Source organism: Pelobates fuscus, chromosome 7 (genome assembly GCF_036172605.1).
Source record: "Pelobates fuscus isolate aPelFus1 chromosome 7, aPelFus1.pri, whole genome shotgun sequence".
In the NCBI taxonomy this organism is placed as follows: Eukaryota; Metazoa; Chordata; class Amphibia; order Anura; family Pelobatidae; genus Pelobates; species Pelobates fuscus.
This window is the reverse complement of record NC_086323.1, coordinates 117,197,180-117,213,204: the sequence shown is the minus strand read 5'-3', so window position 1 is coordinate 117,213,204 and position 16,025 is coordinate 117,197,180. Positions and strand designations below refer to the sequence as shown.

Sequence of the window (16,025 nt, the reverse complement as noted above, 5' to 3'; positions counted from 1 at the left end):
TTAATATGTTCTAAAAATTCTTTTATGCTCTTTGATACCTTCCTGCAGCTTGATCTCCAGCCTCAAGCCAAAGTGTTGATGTCCGTTCAGTACTTTCTGGAAGATACAGGTATAGATTTCCTACATTACCCATATTTATCTTTAATGTGCTTTTCTGTGTTCTGTGATGTGGCAGCCATGTTCTAGAAGTGGTAAATGAAGGCTGTTCCCTCCGTGGTGGATTTCACACTTTAATCACTCCTGTGCTTTGGGTGTGAAGCTTTGAGTGGTCAGAAAGCGTGTTGTGACTTCACACTTTAAGGTTAACAGTTTATGTGCTGGAAATATTTCGTGAGAATCTTCTGTCTAAATAAAGCTTTACATCTTCACAGTTTCAGTTTTTTTGTTGTGATGTAGGTTTAAGAAATAATGAACTAAGAAATAGTTTACAAATGGTAAATACTCATTCATACACTGGCACTCACGTTTGGTGGATGGAAATCATTTATGTCTTTTATTTACATTTTTTTTTAATTGATGCCAATATAGCATATGTGTGTATTAAGAAATCTTTTCATGGCCACTGCCTAATAATTGTGAGATTTGTTTTTCACGCAAATTGCTCTTTAATATACACTTTTATTCAAATCTCTGATTGTTGCTTTCCTTGTTTTCTTTTTCCTTCCTTTTTAGTCTGTCTTTGTTGCTCTGCCCTCCCAACATACGTAGCAAAATAAAATGAGTAGTTGTGTGGCACATAAAGGCTATGTTTCTCTAATTTTGTAATATTCTCAAATATTCTTGAACTTCCTTGTTATGGTTTCTGTACCACCTCTACTGAAAGGCAATTCCATATCTAGGTACCCCTACAGAAAGAAATAAAAAATAAAATAAAAAAGAAGGTAGGCTTCTCATTCCTTTAGCCACTCTTCAGCTATTTCCCCTATTCCTCTCCCTCCCTCCGTGTGCCTCTGCCTGCCTCCTCCCTCAAACACATCGCTGAGTTTCACAGTTATACAGAGCAGATCTTCACACTCTGTGATGTGTTTATGCTGAATGTTGGTTCAGAATAACTGTCTTTGATCTGAGGAACTTTTCACCATGCAGAGTGCATTGACTGCTCGACGAAGGGGTTAGTGCATTGTACACCTGAATGTCTTGTTTGTGAAAGATGTGTGTGTCTGTTACTGGGAGTAAATGTCTTATTGCGGATCTGTATGTGTGTGTTAGTGTCACTTGTGTGGAACTCTGCAGATGTGTGGGACCGCGCGTTGCATTGTTATTCTTTGCGCTGGGCTGAGTGTTATGTTTAGTTGTGTAAGAGATTTATATTCGTTACAAGTGATCCATAATAGTATTGTTCTAATAGTTTTGTGTATTCTTCCAATTTGAAGGGGATTTTGTTTTTATGTTGCATCTTGCAGGGATGAACTCTTAGTACAAGCAATTTTATTGTAAGCTCTTGCTCATCTTCTAAATCAATCTCTATACTTTATTTTACCACCATCAGATTGTAAGCAGTCCGTGCGAGATGATGAAGGCCTGGTCACTATCAACCGGAGAAGAGGGGCTATCAAACAGGCCAAAATACACTACATCAAGAATCATGAGTTTATTGCCACATTTTTCCATCAGCCAACCTTCTGCTCTGTCTGCAAGGATTTTGTATGGTGAGTGACTATTATATTGCAACATTTTTAGTGGCTTTGATCATGATTATTTTTGCATAAAAGGGAATGTAATTCTAGTGTAAAAATATAATCTACTTTATGACTATGCATTTCTTTACATTCAGACATCAAAAGAGGGGAAATTGGGTTATCTGGAGCTTCCAAAGCAGTACACAAACTGTAAAGTAGCAACAGGACTGATAAATAGTTGAGTATAGAAAAGGGTAGTAGTAGTAGAACAATTGTGGCATTTATTTCCCTTTTAATGATATTGTGAATGATGTGCAATACTTCAACTATAATTTTGTGTCCAGTTCTGATGACCTTACTTTAATGATTAGTAGTGTTGTTGTGATTATTAGTATTGGCATTTATAAGGTGTCAACATATTCAGCAGCACTGTACAATTGGGGGCAATTGCAGTACAATATAAACAGACCAACACAAAGGGAATGAGTACCCTGTGTGTGATCTGAGATCTAGCCATTGAAGTTCTTTTATACAGAGTACTTTGCTAGATAGCCCATGAGCTTACAATCTAAATGACACCAACACATTAGTGAAAGGCTGCTAGTAGGCATATTAATAAAAAGACTGAAAGTCCAAATGGCTTGGCATAGGGAGGAGATTTTACAAATAGATTTAGCAAAGCAGGTGACATTTTACTCTAGAAAAAGGGGACATAACCTCTGGTTACAGGCAAAAAAAGCAATGCGTTGTAGTTGCATGAAATGGCTTTCTAATATACATAGAAGTGCAATGTAAGTTTGTTAAAGGACCACTTCAGCTTAATGAAGTGGTCTGGGTGCCAGGTCCCTCTAGGATTAACTCTTTTTTTTATAAACATAGCAGTTTCAGAGAAACTGCTATGTTTATAATAGGGTTAATCCAGCCTCCAAATCCTCTAGTGGCTGTCTCACTGACAGCCGCCAGAGGCGCTTGCGTGATTCTCACTGTGAAAATCATCAATCAAGCATTGTAAATGCTTTCCTATGAGACCGGCTGAATGCGCGCGCAGCTCTTGCCGCGCATGCGCATTCAGACGAAAGGGAGGATCGGAGGTGGAGAGGAGGAGGAAAGCTCCACGCCCGGCGCTCGAATAAAGGTAAGTTTTAACCCTTTCCTCATCCCAGAGCCCGGCGGGAGGGGGTCCCTGAGGGTGGGGGCAACCTCAGGGCACTATAGTGCCAGGAAAACGAGTATGTTTTCCTGGCACTATAGTGGTCCTTTAAAGCTTCACATAGCAATGGTTTTCTGAGCATCAATCAAAGAAAGTATTTGGGTTTTAGTTAGATTAATGCATATTCAGCCCAACACTTTCTGCCATCAAACTCTAGGGTTTTTATTACTTATTAAATTCCGATTGGCCTCAATTTCCAGCAAGTCCTTATATCAATGGTTTTTAGAGGGATTGTAGTAAAACCGAACTACTTGTAAAACTTGAAATATGGCTCAAAAATAACTACTTTCATGGTGAAACCAAAATGTTTCCAGAACTAACCATTCCTTAATTTTTGAAATATTTACCTAAAGTGGGGGAAACCTGCCATCTAGAACTAGTTGAACTTTTTAGTAAGCAAATGGACCTTAATAAGCTTGCTCGTGTTATGTTGACGTGACTGGTTTTCTTTTACAGGGGCCTCAACAAGCAAGGTTACAAGTGCAGACGTGAGTATATTTATGTTACGGTCTTACATTTATATCTTATTGCATTTCATCAGGGACTAGACTTCTGTCAATGTACAAAAAAAATATTCAATTTCAATTCTTCATAAACATATTTTTTATAATTTTAGTGAACTCATGAGATCAGATAGTATTTAAATACTATAAATCAGAGAAATAAAGACTTTCCGAAATGACCAAAAGAGTGTATGTATATAGTCCTATACAAACATTTATATATCAACATATTTCAAACAATTCTCATTAAATACTTGTTCTTCTCTTACTGCAAGGATAGGTTATCATTACTGTCGGTCTCCTTGTCCGCTGTGAATTAATGCAAATCTAGCATTAAATTTTTTTTTTTTTTTTTTTTTTAACTTAATCCCTTTTACTTCCGCTATTCATCTTCCTTTGTCTTCAGTTATGCTTTGACAATGTCTCATTGTACTTTCACAGTTCACATTTTTAATCCTAAAATACACACAGGGAATTCACTTACATGATAATTCAAAAGTGAATTTCAATTTTAAGGTCCGAATCAAGTCTGAAATCGAAAAAATCATTTTGGCTACTATTGAAATTCACTTTGCATTCACTTAACCCCTTAAGGACCAAACTTCTGGAATAAAAGGGAATCATGACGTGTCACACATGTCGTGTGTCCTTAAGGGGTTAAAGGATCACTATAGTGTGAGGAACACAAACATGTATTCCTGACCCTATAGTGCTGAACCCACCATTAAGGTGGCTTGCCCCCTCCCCCCCCCCACTTTAGCCCCCCTAGAAAAGTTTAAAACTCACCTTATTTCCAGTGTCACGCGGGTCTGCCATGCTGGCACCGCCCCCTTTGTGACATAATCAACATGGCACGGCAGATTTTTAGCCAATCCAATGCTTTCCCATATGGAAAGCATTGGATTGGCTAAAATCGGCAAGGGGCCGGGCCAAATGCCGTTTTGCCCAGTCGGGACCTCCTCATAGAGATGCATTGAATCAATGCATCTCTATGAGGACAATTCAGCGTCTCCATGCAGAGCATGGGGACGCTGAACGGCAGGGCTGCTTACTGTGCAGCCCTGACCCAGGAAGCCCCTCCAGTGGCCATCTAAGGAGTGGCCACTTAGAGGTGTCCCTAGGGGCTATGTAAAAACTGCCTTTTCACTGAAAAGGCAGTGTTTACTTGAAAATGCCTGAAGGGTGCTATTATACTCACCAGAACAACTACATTAAGCTGTGGTTGTTATGGTGACTATAGTGTCCCTTTAAGTTAATAACACCAACAGAGTGAATTTTAAATTTAAGGCCAACATATCTGAACTAAGAACACTTGACTTGGAGAATACTTTCAATTTTGCTACTTTAGCTTAAAATGTTTAATCTACATTGAATTTACTTTCAATTCATGAACATTTACAATTCTGTGAATAACTTTGTGTTTTAGGTTTAAAAATACCCAATTTTCCCTTTTTTGCTTTATATTCCTCTGTCCAGAGAACTGATGATGTGAACACAAACTTTCTCTTTTTTTCAGAATGCAATGCTGCTATACACAAAAAATGCATCGACAAGATTATTGGCCGGTGTACAGGCACAGCTACCAACAGCCGGGATACTATGGTAGGTATTTTGATGATATTCTGTGATTTAAATAATATACTTGACAATGTGTCAGTTTTACCTTTCATCCTATTAAGCATAATACAGATTAAGGAATGGCATACACATAAACACATTTTTACATTTTATAAGGTTACCTAAAATCCCCGATCTCAGAAGACACATATGGGGATTCAGTTTCACCATACAGCCATATTGTGTTTTTCTTTGTTTTCACGTTGTCTTTTTGTCTGCTAACATTTTCAATTCACTTTGAATTTCAGACCGTTTACACTTTAGTGAATAACTTTGTTGGCAAAGTTAAAGATCTTGCTCAGTTCGGTTATTTTGATTTAAAATGTTCCATTCTGTTATTTCCCAATAATTTCAAGTTTAGTAAAAAAGCCCTGTGACGCACCACTTGTGCACTAATTCAGAATATTTAAGTGCTGCAATGTAACCAAGATAGAAGGGCCACATGGAGCATTGCACCCTGTCTAATAAGATAAATGCATATGACTTGTATGTAAGAGTGTCACTAGTAATTATTGTCATTTCTCCAGCATTACAATGGAACAGCGCTGTTAATTTTGGACAGCTGTAATAGGGTCCCATGCCAGCTTCAATAATAGCCTGTAAATATGTAGCAGATGTTCGGTCTGCCATATTTGGTCATTTACATTCTAATTCTTTTATAGCACATCACCCAGCTGACTCGTGCATCGTTCTGTTTTATTGGTGCATCTGTGCTCAGAATTTGTTATGCATTAGAAATCAAGGCTTACTTCTACTATTTGCCATTGTTTCAGGATTCTCTATCAAGTCTCTAAAATGGCGATCTGAGAATATTCATTTGAAATATGTGTCTATTAAAATGAAAATTGTTGAGCTGTGCTGTTACAGGACCATTTATAATGGTCGCTTCACTTTAGCGTGGCGTACTCCACACTGTTACCCCTTGTTAATTGGGCATACTGGGGCAGCGGTGTGTTTCCTAGCCACTTGAACATTACTTGCTTGAAAGTGATGGAGTATAGTTCCACCGTCCCATGCCGGCTAATGGGAGTTACAGCCGTAGAATCTTGAGTACAGGTACCCTTAAAATTAATGGAGGTTTACAATTAAACAATCTTATTTTGAATGTCCATTCGTGTGTCACACAGGTCTCCTAACCATTTGAATGTGTGTTTTGACTGAAAATGAATTAATACTAGCTGATCAATCATACACAATCATATGATACACATCATTCTGTCACTTCAACACATCAATCACCATCAATATGAATTTTTTTGCATCCTGGCAAATTTATAAACTTTACAATATTTGTTAAATTTGCAGTATTACTGTATTCAAATGTTGAATTGTGTTCTATTTGGCATACTACATCTCTGAAGCAGAGATCTGGTCACTTAAGTAAAAACTGTGACGGTGATTTATAAAATAATCATAACATCATGGAAAATGACCTTGTAAATGGCATTTGGGGAATCCATAAGACACATAGGACTCATATAAACAATTGCCACAAGGGAGAAAATAAAATAAAAGTAAAAAAAAAATAAAAGTTAGAGATCTGTAAAATATTTATAGTATGCATTATTGAAGCCGAGATTTAATAACCGTGAGCTTTGAAGGTATCTGTTGAAGAATAGTAGCAGTAGGTTGATATTGTATGTATTATAGACACTCCAAAAATATTGTAAGCTGATTAACAGATGTGGTGCTTTCTGATCTTAATGATGTCATGTAATATATAATGCAAGGAGAAGCGGGAATTTGCTCTATTTAATTTCTTGAATGTCTTCTTCTCCTGTAGTTCCAGAAAGAGCGATTTAACATTGATATGCCTCACAGATTCAAAGTGCACAATTACATGAGTCCTACCTTCTGTGATCATTGTGGCAGCTTGCTCTGGGGCTTGGTGAAACAGGGTTTAAAATGTGAAGGTATGTTTTTTTTTTTTTGTTTTTGTTTTTTACAGAGCTGTTTCTTTAATATGTTGAGTAGAAACAATTAAAGGCATGTTTCATATATACATTCTAACTATTGACATGAACCCATAATGCACCACTTCCATCACTTGCAAAACGTTCGTCAACAACCTTTCAGTTAACTTGTCATTTTGCAAAATATGTCATAATAAATGTTGCAGGAAAAAAAATGTGGCATAATTTAGTGTATTCTGTGTAAACATGTAGTCCATTACATAATGGACTTGATCCAGCAGTGGTTGCTTAAAATAATGGGGGCCTCTTCTATAAACAGGAAGTGGTGTTAGATACGAAATTTCGACTTGTCCCAAAGTAAGCTAAAACAGGAGATGTTCATTGTTTGTTTACGTAACGTTTTCGGTGTCTGGTGGTGAAGATCCATTTTCTGTCATTTTGAAATAAATGCCCAGTTTATTTAAACGGTACCTAATGTTTATTATAGTTTTAAATTTGGAAGAAATACCTCAATTCCCTGTGTGCTTCAGGGCCAGAATTCACTCTGTCATCAGCAGGAAAAGCCATAGAGATGAACGGTCAATCCAAGGAGGACTTTATTCTTCTCAATCATATCTTTCTATATCAAAACCTGTAACATCTCCGGCTCATATATGAATTAGCCTTGGAAAAAAATTCTAGGGTTTGAAGTAACCTTGCCATTCAGATGATAAGGAATAAAACCTACTTTTTTTTTTTTTTTTAGATTCAAAAATAAAAATATTATAGCTTTTGCTGACATTATTTAAAAAGTTGAAAAGTCTTTATTTAGAAGTCCTAATTGTTAAAGTAACGCTATAGTCATATACAGGTCTGTATTCTTAACACAATAGTGCCCCTGTTCCTAGTTAAATACAGACCCACCTTTCCATCATTCCCGTTTGCCATAAAAAAAAATAAAGTATTTACTGACTCTCTCTTTCCAGCACTGAGGCTTTTTTGCATTTACCTTCCCGCATCGCACAACATCATAGGGGAGACATGGCCAGTCCAATGCTCCTTCTAGAAGAGCATTGTGGAACTGATGCCAATAGAGGTAAAAAAAAAATTGCATGCCCCCTTTCTGACAGCCATCTTTATACACCTTTGGTTAGTTTGATCAATATGCTTGCTGTTTTGCAACAGTAAGTTACTTTTCTAAACCGTGTGCTATTTTCTGTCCAGTGCTTTTGAAAAGAAGTGTATGGTTGCAAAATAGTGCGCATTGGCTTGGGTGACTGACAGTCCTACCCAAGGTGCGCAAAGATGGCTTTAGGAAGGAGACAGTGGGAATGGTCAACAATGTACATAAATTAAACCGAATGATAGTACAATAAAACCTAAAGATTATTTAAGACCGTTGTCTTTTAAGGAAAGTTGTGGAGGATTTGCTGATGATCAGCAAAGGGCTCTGTTGCCATTTAATGAAGGTGTAATTCTTTACAATTCAGTTAATCAATGGTTCGTTTCAGGGACGTGAATTTTATATATATATATATCCTTTTTGTTGGGGTTCGTCTCTATATTCTAGATTACTAATGTTCTGTGTTGTGTACTTGCAGAGTGCACTATGAATGTTCATCACAGGTGTCAGAAAAAAGTTGCAAACTTATGCGGCATCAACCAGAAACTACTAGCAGAGGCTCTGACCCAAGTCAGTATGGTAAGGAATCACTTGCATAACCTGGGGGAGGTTGGGAAGAGAATCAGCACTTCTGGCTTTGATCAAGAAAGGGTATGCAGAAGCTATGGCACCTTTTTACTGCACGCTGCATTTTAACCGAGTTAAAGGTTCATCTTTTTAATGCATAGCCTTTGCGAATATAGAGGGTATATCTTTGAGGACAAAGGTATTTTTGAAATCAACCTGATTTATGTGTCTTTGCTCTAGAAATCTAGCAGAAAGTCCGATTCCAGTCTGGATAGCTTTGGCATTTACCAAGGTGTGATTCCAAATGTGCCAGGATTGGCTGGAGCTGATTCAACAGGTAAGCATGGGATTTCCAAGGGCAGAGATGTAAGATAAAGGGTCTTTGTATCCCAGCAAGATGAAAGTAACTTGGAAATGATTTAGCCCCTTCATTGTCTTCTTTTCCTCCAACAGACAATCAGTATGATAAGCTGTGGGAAGGGAGCAGCCCAAAACCAGCAGTTCAAGTTTCAACCATAGGTAGCCGGTTAACAGCCGATAATTTTACATTCCACAAAGTTCTCGGAAAAGGCAGCTTTGGAAAGGTAAGCTTAGTGTTGTACAAGCTGAATATTTAAGAATAAATGATTGGCTTGGTTTCATAATGTTGGTGCATAAAGTGATGTATTATTTCAGCAACACATAATGATCTCCCATTCTGTGTCATGAAGGTGCATGAGTTTAAGGGATGTTCTATAGAAGTGATAGAGCTCTTAACTGCTTGTGTTATATACTACGTCCTACAGTTTCCCATCCTTTCTTTTATTCAGCACGCAAAATCCACTGTTCCTTTTTTCACTTCCAGGTGTTGTTGGCTGAACTGAAAGGAAAGAGTGAGTACTTTGCAATAAAAGTCTTGAAGAAGGATGTGGTCCTGATCGATGATGACGTTGAATGCACTATGGTGGAGAAGCGTGTCCTTGCACTGGCTTGGGAGAACCCTTTCCTCACCCACATCCACTGTTCCTTCCAGACCAAGGTGCACAGTTAAAGCTCTCTCTTTCAACGCTTATAATAGACATTCTAGATCTCCGGCTAGTGCCCCATTTAAAATGGTTATCCTACTAGTTCACACTGTGATACTTAACACCTTCCATTTGTCTAAGCAAATTCAAATCATTGTTATGTATTGAAATATAGATTACGTAGCAATGAGCGTGGTTACAAAACAACAACCAATGTTTATTCCCTCAGATGATGTGTTTATTTCTCCCTTTGTTCTGTGGTATCATGTGTAGCTGTTATGAAAGTTTCTTTCTATGCATAGCACAAGGGTGGATGGTTTTTAGGTTACCCCTGCAAGCTGATGTGTTTTTGCTAACCACATACCGATTGACTCAGAATTGGTTCTGGATCTTTTGGGTCAATGTCATGAGAAGCCGATTGTGGATGATGTACTAATCTGTACATGGCTGACAATGTACAAACTGGAGCCCTATGAAACGGACATGCCTATATGTAGTTTTTGGTATGTGGAGAGAGCAGATTAGTATAAGGTCTTGTTTAGTGTTAATTAATTATGTTTCTTTGTTTCTGTTCTCACGTACCTTTTTGTATCATACAGGAGCATCTCTTCTTTGTTATGGAGTTTTTAAATGGAGGTGACCTGATGTTCCACATACAGGACAAGGGTCGCTTTGATCTATACAGAGCTACGTAAGTGTGCAGAGCCAATACTGATTATAACTGTAATTTACATTCGTGGGGTCAGTATTGCACTTGCAGTAACACTGATGGTATACCTGGCTTCTCTTTAAATAACACATATCTGTCTTTTTATTTTAAGGTTCTATGCAGCTGAAATCATTTGTGGATTACAATTCCTTCACTCCAAGGGCATTATTTACAGGTACAAAATGGAACCCCATTCTGTTTACACAATTGTATGCGAAATATGTACAAACCAAAGCCTGCATTCGGATATTGTTTCTAATATAGTATATTAATATACTAGCTAAATAGATAGAACGTTGAAGTATAGGTAATTGTTTAAGGCAAGTTATATTTAAAATTGCAATCTGTATTGTTCAATCTGTACGGCAGATTCTTGATAAGGAGAAATCTCCATCTAAAACGCCTTCCTTGGAAAACCATTTCCAAGTAAAATTTGCAGATGAGATAGCTCAGTGGTTAACGCCCCTTCTGCAGTATCTCTATCACCTGTTAAAACTGTCAGGCTTATTCATTAACATTTGAACTGTTCGATTAGAATTGAAAATTTTAGGCCAATGTAGCTGAACTGGAAAAATTCTTCAAGTCCACTTTGTTTTAAAATCAAAAATGTTGCCCAAAACTTAAAATTTATTTTGAATTCCTGACAAATTATTTTGAATGATTAACCTTGTGTGGTTTTAATTCTTGGCATCAACTGTTCAGTCTGTGGAGATTAATAAAATTAAGAGTGCTTTTGAGCTGCATAATCCATAGCTCAGAGTGTAATTGAAAATTATCAAAAGCCAGTATTATATACTGTGTTTTGTGTGTGTATATGTTTCTAGTTAAACCCTTGAGATCCCCCATTCAGCACACTAATAGGCTTAGTCCTAGTTAGGTAATAAATGCATAGAGTTTGTGTAAATCGTCTTAAGTAATTTTAGTTTTAAGTAAAATTGCATTGTTATTCAGAGACCTCAAGTTGGACAATGTGATGTTGGACAAAGACGGGCATATTAAAATTGCAGACTTTGGCATGTGCAAGGAGAATGTTTTTGGGGACAATAAAGCCAGCACGTTTTGTGGGACCCCTGACTATATTGCTCCAGAGGTAAGATTTCTGCATATCCTCCTGTTCAAGGTACGGGTCATGAAATGTTAAATAAGTCTTCATTTGCCCATAACATTCTCCATACCTTGACAACATATTGTAGACTCATTTTGTCTCTGTTTAGAATACTGTGGGTGTGAATCGAATTACAATAGCTACTATCAACAGGAGGTTCTTTTCTAAAATGGCTGAAAGTGTACAAATAATATTCCTTATAACCACAAAGATTCCTCCCCCCCCCCCCCCCCCCCATCTCAAGTTCCTTCAAAATATGGACTTGATTAAATACTGTATTCTTACACTTGGGTAAAAATGTTTCTGTACTTCTTTTCGTTTTGTCATTTTAATGCAATAATCAAATATGAAACACACTTCAGCTGGGCTGCAGGTTGGTCACAACTTCCTATCACAAAAAGTGTCCACTGTAATATGCGCTTAGTGTAGGAGTTACTACTTTTCCTGTTTTCTTAAGATAGACCTTCTATGATGGCATGTTACGTACAAGTAAGAATAATGTTTTTTGTTCCTCACCGCACAGATCTTACAAGGGCTCAAGTACACATTCTCTGTAGACTGGTGGTCATTTGGAGTCCTGCTTTATGAGATGCTGATTGGACAGTCTCCATTCCATGGGGATGATGAAGATGAACTATTTGAGTCAATTCGAGTTGACACCCCTCACTTCCCACGCTGGATCACAAAAGAATCTAAAGACATCTTAGAAAAGGTATGGAGAGTATGAGTAATACTTGTGTTTAGTTGCATTTGAAAAGCATGGGATTGCCTATGAATGGCTAAACCATGCGTTGAGACCACTGTATAGCGCAGATCCCCATGTTGGTTGTTTAAAAATAAGTTTGTTGTGGTGTTTGGTTTTCATTCCTTCTTTAACCTTGTCCTTTGTTCTATTAGCTGTTTGTGAGGGATCCTCTAAAGAGACTAGGGATAATTGGGAACATCAAGCTTCATCCCTTCTTTAAGACTATAAACTGGACTGCGCTGGAAAAGAAGGAGCTGGAACCCCCCTTCAGACCCAAAGTGGTACGTACTGCAGACTGGAATTAAGACACACAGCAGTCATACAGAGAAGTTTATTAGTTTAATTCTCAAATGAAGTATTCCAATTTTAGACTATACAAAAAATTTATTTTATATTTAACCCAGGACTCGAGAAATCCCAGGTGCCAGGTGAGACCAGCACGGCGTGGGAAAAAAATAAAGTGAGTAAAAACACAATTCCCTTATGAATGGAGAGAGGTTGATCACCTAAACACATACATCATAACAGACACACACACCATGACAGACAGGCAGACACTCACACTGACACAGACTGGTTTTAATAAAATCTGCTTACCCGGAGGTCCAGTGGGCAACTGGCTGGGGGATTGTGGAGGCAGGCAGCTGACTGCGCGAATAGTAGGCGAGCGGCGAGGGAGCTGTGATGTCCCTGTTCTGCTCCCTCGCTCCCCGCTTAGTGAGACCGAGGCCGGAATATGACATTATTTTCCGGCCTCAATAAGTGACGCTCGAGAGAGCAGAGCAGCTCCAGCTCATAGCTCCCTCGCCGCCTCGAGAGAGCAGAGCAGCTCACAGCTCCCTCGCCGCCTTCCTCCACAATCCCCCAGCCAGTTGCCCACTGATTTTATTAAAACAAGTCTGTGTCAGTGTGAGTGTCTGCCTGTCTGTCATGGTATGTGTGTGTGTCTGTTATGATGTATGTGTTTAGGTGATCAGCCCCTCTCCATTCACAAGGGAATTGTGTTTTTACTCACTTTATTTTTTTCACACGCCGTGCTGGTCTCCCCTCAACTGGCACCGCCTCTATGGCTTGATGATTTGATGATCTGAGACAATCCAATGTTTTCCCATGGGGAAGTATTGGGAGGCTCTTGCACATGCGCTGCAAAATGCTGCACCAGTCAGCACCTCCTCATAGAGATGCAGTGAATTAATGCATCTCCTTGCGGAACGTACAACGCAGAGATGCAGTGAATTAATGCATCTCTTTGGGGAACGTACAACGCCTCCATGCAGAGTATGTAGGCTCTGCACACTGCAGCACTAACACAGGAAGCACCTCTAGTGGACATTGGAGTGACTACATGGCTTCCTAGTGACACCTTTAGTGGTAAACACTATCCTTTCTTTGAAAAGACAGTGTTTACATTGAAAAGCCTGCAGGGGCAGGCTATAGTCACCAGAACCACTACAGTAAGTTGTAGTGGTCCTGGTGACTGTAGTGTCCCTTTAAGAATTGTATTTTTGTTGTTGAATATTAAGCTTTGTAAGTTAAAAAAAAAACTGTCTCCTAGATTCAAAGCAAATTTGTCAAGCCCTGATTTAATCATTATCAAGAATATTTTATACAAAGTCTGATTGAGATGCATGCATACTTGACCGCTTGCTAGCTAGAAGAAAACCGAAGACAAATGATGGACATTAACCAAAACCAGCCTTGAATTCACTACAATTCAGTATTTTATGTATACATCTGTGTTACTATGTGCATTTTATAGTGTGAATGTGCAGGTACATACATAGTAAAGGATAATCCGCAGAATAGTGGGTCCTGCCTTTTCGAGTATAATTCGATGTCTTTGAAAATAACAAAAGTAATGACTGTTGAAAGAGGTCCAGGCAATGTTGTTGTTTGTTTTTTTTCTTTACTTTCTTTACTGTGTGTTTTGTTATAGTTGTACTGCAATTTAGCAATTTGTCTTTTTGAACAGAAATCTCCAAGTGACTATAACAACTTTGACCGCGAGTTTCTGAGCGAGAAACCACGTCTATCCTACAGTGACAAAAACCTCATAGATTCTATAGATCAGACAGCATTTTCTGGGTTCTCTTTTATTAATCCCAAGATGGAACGGCTCCTGGAGAAATAACATCCTCTTTCATTTAAGCTTTATTTTTTTTACATCTGGACTGTGAGCATCAACTTACACTAAAAAGAGGACTGAGCTGTCTTCAGTGTGAAATACGTTTCAATGGCAACTGGCCACATTATCAACTCAAACATTTTGTCCTCTGAAGGTTCTTGTCCACCAAACTGGCATCAATAACTGCATGTTTCTATAACTTCCATTTTAGAATGTACTGTATATATGTATTCCCTTAAAACTGGTTACTTGAATGTAGTTTGTGTCAAAACCCCCAAATATAAATATATACATATATATATTAGATTTACAAGAATTTGCTGTATATATTGCTATGGTGGATTACCAAATAAGCAATGTTTTGAGAAAGTGGGTGGGGAATGAAGGGACTGTGATAAATATATTTTTTACGGGACACTCCGAATTTGTTCTTAAAAATAAATGAATTTTCTGAAGACTGACTTTGTCTTTATTTGTCTTCTCTATTGCATATTTAAATTCTGTTTGAATATACATTCAAACACAATTTTCATAAATGTATGAATGTGATATTACTTAGTAAATAGGTTTGTTTTCAGCAACCCTTTGACAGTGATTTCTGTTTTATACCAGAGCTATGTACTATGAGTAATTCTTGGCATTGTAGTTTTGTACTACAAATCTATAAATTTAAATAACAGAATGCGATAACATGTCCAACACGGGGAAAGATATCTAGAAACACGATGCATCTATACAGGGACATCAAGTGTAAAGATGCCTCTATAGCCTGTAGAAAAAAACAAAGGTAAAAGGTACCTAAGTGGAGTGATAAGAGGATAACACTCACAATGCTGGTTTAATGGTGTAGGAAACTGTGGGATTGGGACAAGTGGGTGGGGGAGAAAGAGGGGGCAAGAAAGCACCACCAGCAGTGCCCAGGCAGGGCTTATCAAGGTATATGTACTCCTGTGAACACTCATCAGGGCCACACTTAGGAGAACAAAACATGAGAGGAAAATAAAGTAGAGATTAAACTATTGGGAAATCAAGCAATCTCTTCACAATACCACTAAAGATGATGAGCCCCTTCGTTGTGAAGCTGGAACAAGCAGGCAAACCCAGGTAGGCGATTATGGAAGTGCTCTGGTGGTGTTTGAGCCGAAGGCTGTCAGGTAGCCCGAGATTCTGGAATGTGGAGACCATCTCTGATGCCTTGTAAACTTTTAAAGTCCCATAGTCTTGAGACTCTGAGATGCATCTATAAGCATCGTGGGGCACACAATTTGTAAGCCCACTAAGAGTACGGAGTTCCTGGGTCAGTGGGTGCAGAGTTCTCCGCCAGTCTAGGATAGCTCTGGTAAAATCAGGAAAAAATAAATAAATTGGTACAATGTACAATATCGTGATAAATGTACAATATAGTGATAGCAGCTGACACACCAAAAGTAGGAACTCTACAACCAACTAACATTCAATTGTGAAAAAAACGCTATTGTGCAAATTCATGCTAAAATAGTGCAGAGGTGGAGCGCTTTAAGAGATAAACCACTTACTCCTGCAAATTTCAGGAGGCAATATGGATGATGTTAAGGTCCATATGAATGTTCCTAGAAGTTGAGAAACCTCAAATAGGAGACAAAAAATGGGAGAAAACAGGGAAGCAATGCTGGCCCTGGTGAAGAAATCCTTGGTAAAATATGTAGTAAGGTGTAAATCACAAGTCACTTCTCACCTTGTTGGGAGCCTATAACTGGGCTCCAAGTGTATAGGTATACTGTCAATTATAGGGTGGCAGTTCCCTTCTTGTAGCAGCATAAGTCACTA

At 38.3% G+C, this 16,025-nt stretch overlaps 1 protein-coding gene across 2 annotated transcripts in view; it reads left to right on the top strand.

Annotated features, from left to right (window-relative positions):
- Nucleotides 1-14,680, top strand: part of PRKCD (protein kinase C delta) — a 69,315-nt gene extending 54,635 nt beyond the window's left edge. For both annotated transcript variants that reach the window (XM_063426491.1, XM_063426492.1), the window contains 15 exons: nucleotides 49-109; nucleotides 1,490-1,649; nucleotides 3,286-3,317; nucleotides 4,849-4,934; nucleotides 6,733-6,862; nucleotides 8,443-8,543; nucleotides 8,772-8,868; nucleotides 8,985-9,115; nucleotides 9,376-9,549; nucleotides 10,135-10,226; nucleotides 10,357-10,419; nucleotides 11,196-11,334; nucleotides 11,873-12,061; nucleotides 12,247-12,375; nucleotides 14,067-14,680. In XM_063426491.1, coding sequence (XP_063282561.1) covers nucleotides 49-109; nucleotides 1,490-1,649; nucleotides 3,286-3,317; nucleotides 4,849-4,934; nucleotides 6,733-6,862; nucleotides 8,443-8,543; nucleotides 8,772-8,868; nucleotides 8,985-9,115; nucleotides 9,376-9,549; nucleotides 10,135-10,226; nucleotides 10,357-10,419; nucleotides 11,196-11,334; nucleotides 11,873-12,061; nucleotides 12,247-12,375; nucleotides 14,067-14,225 — 1,743 coding nt within the window. In that variant the 3' untranslated portion in view covers nucleotides 14,226-14,680. The remainder of the gene's footprint in view (nucleotides 1-48; nucleotides 110-1,489; nucleotides 1,650-3,285; nucleotides 3,318-4,848; nucleotides 4,935-6,732; nucleotides 6,863-8,442; nucleotides 8,544-8,771; nucleotides 8,869-8,984; nucleotides 9,116-9,375; nucleotides 9,550-10,134; nucleotides 10,227-10,356; nucleotides 10,420-11,195; nucleotides 11,335-11,872; nucleotides 12,062-12,246; nucleotides 12,376-14,066) is intronic.
- Nucleotides 14,681-16,025: the final 1,345 nt, after the last annotated feature.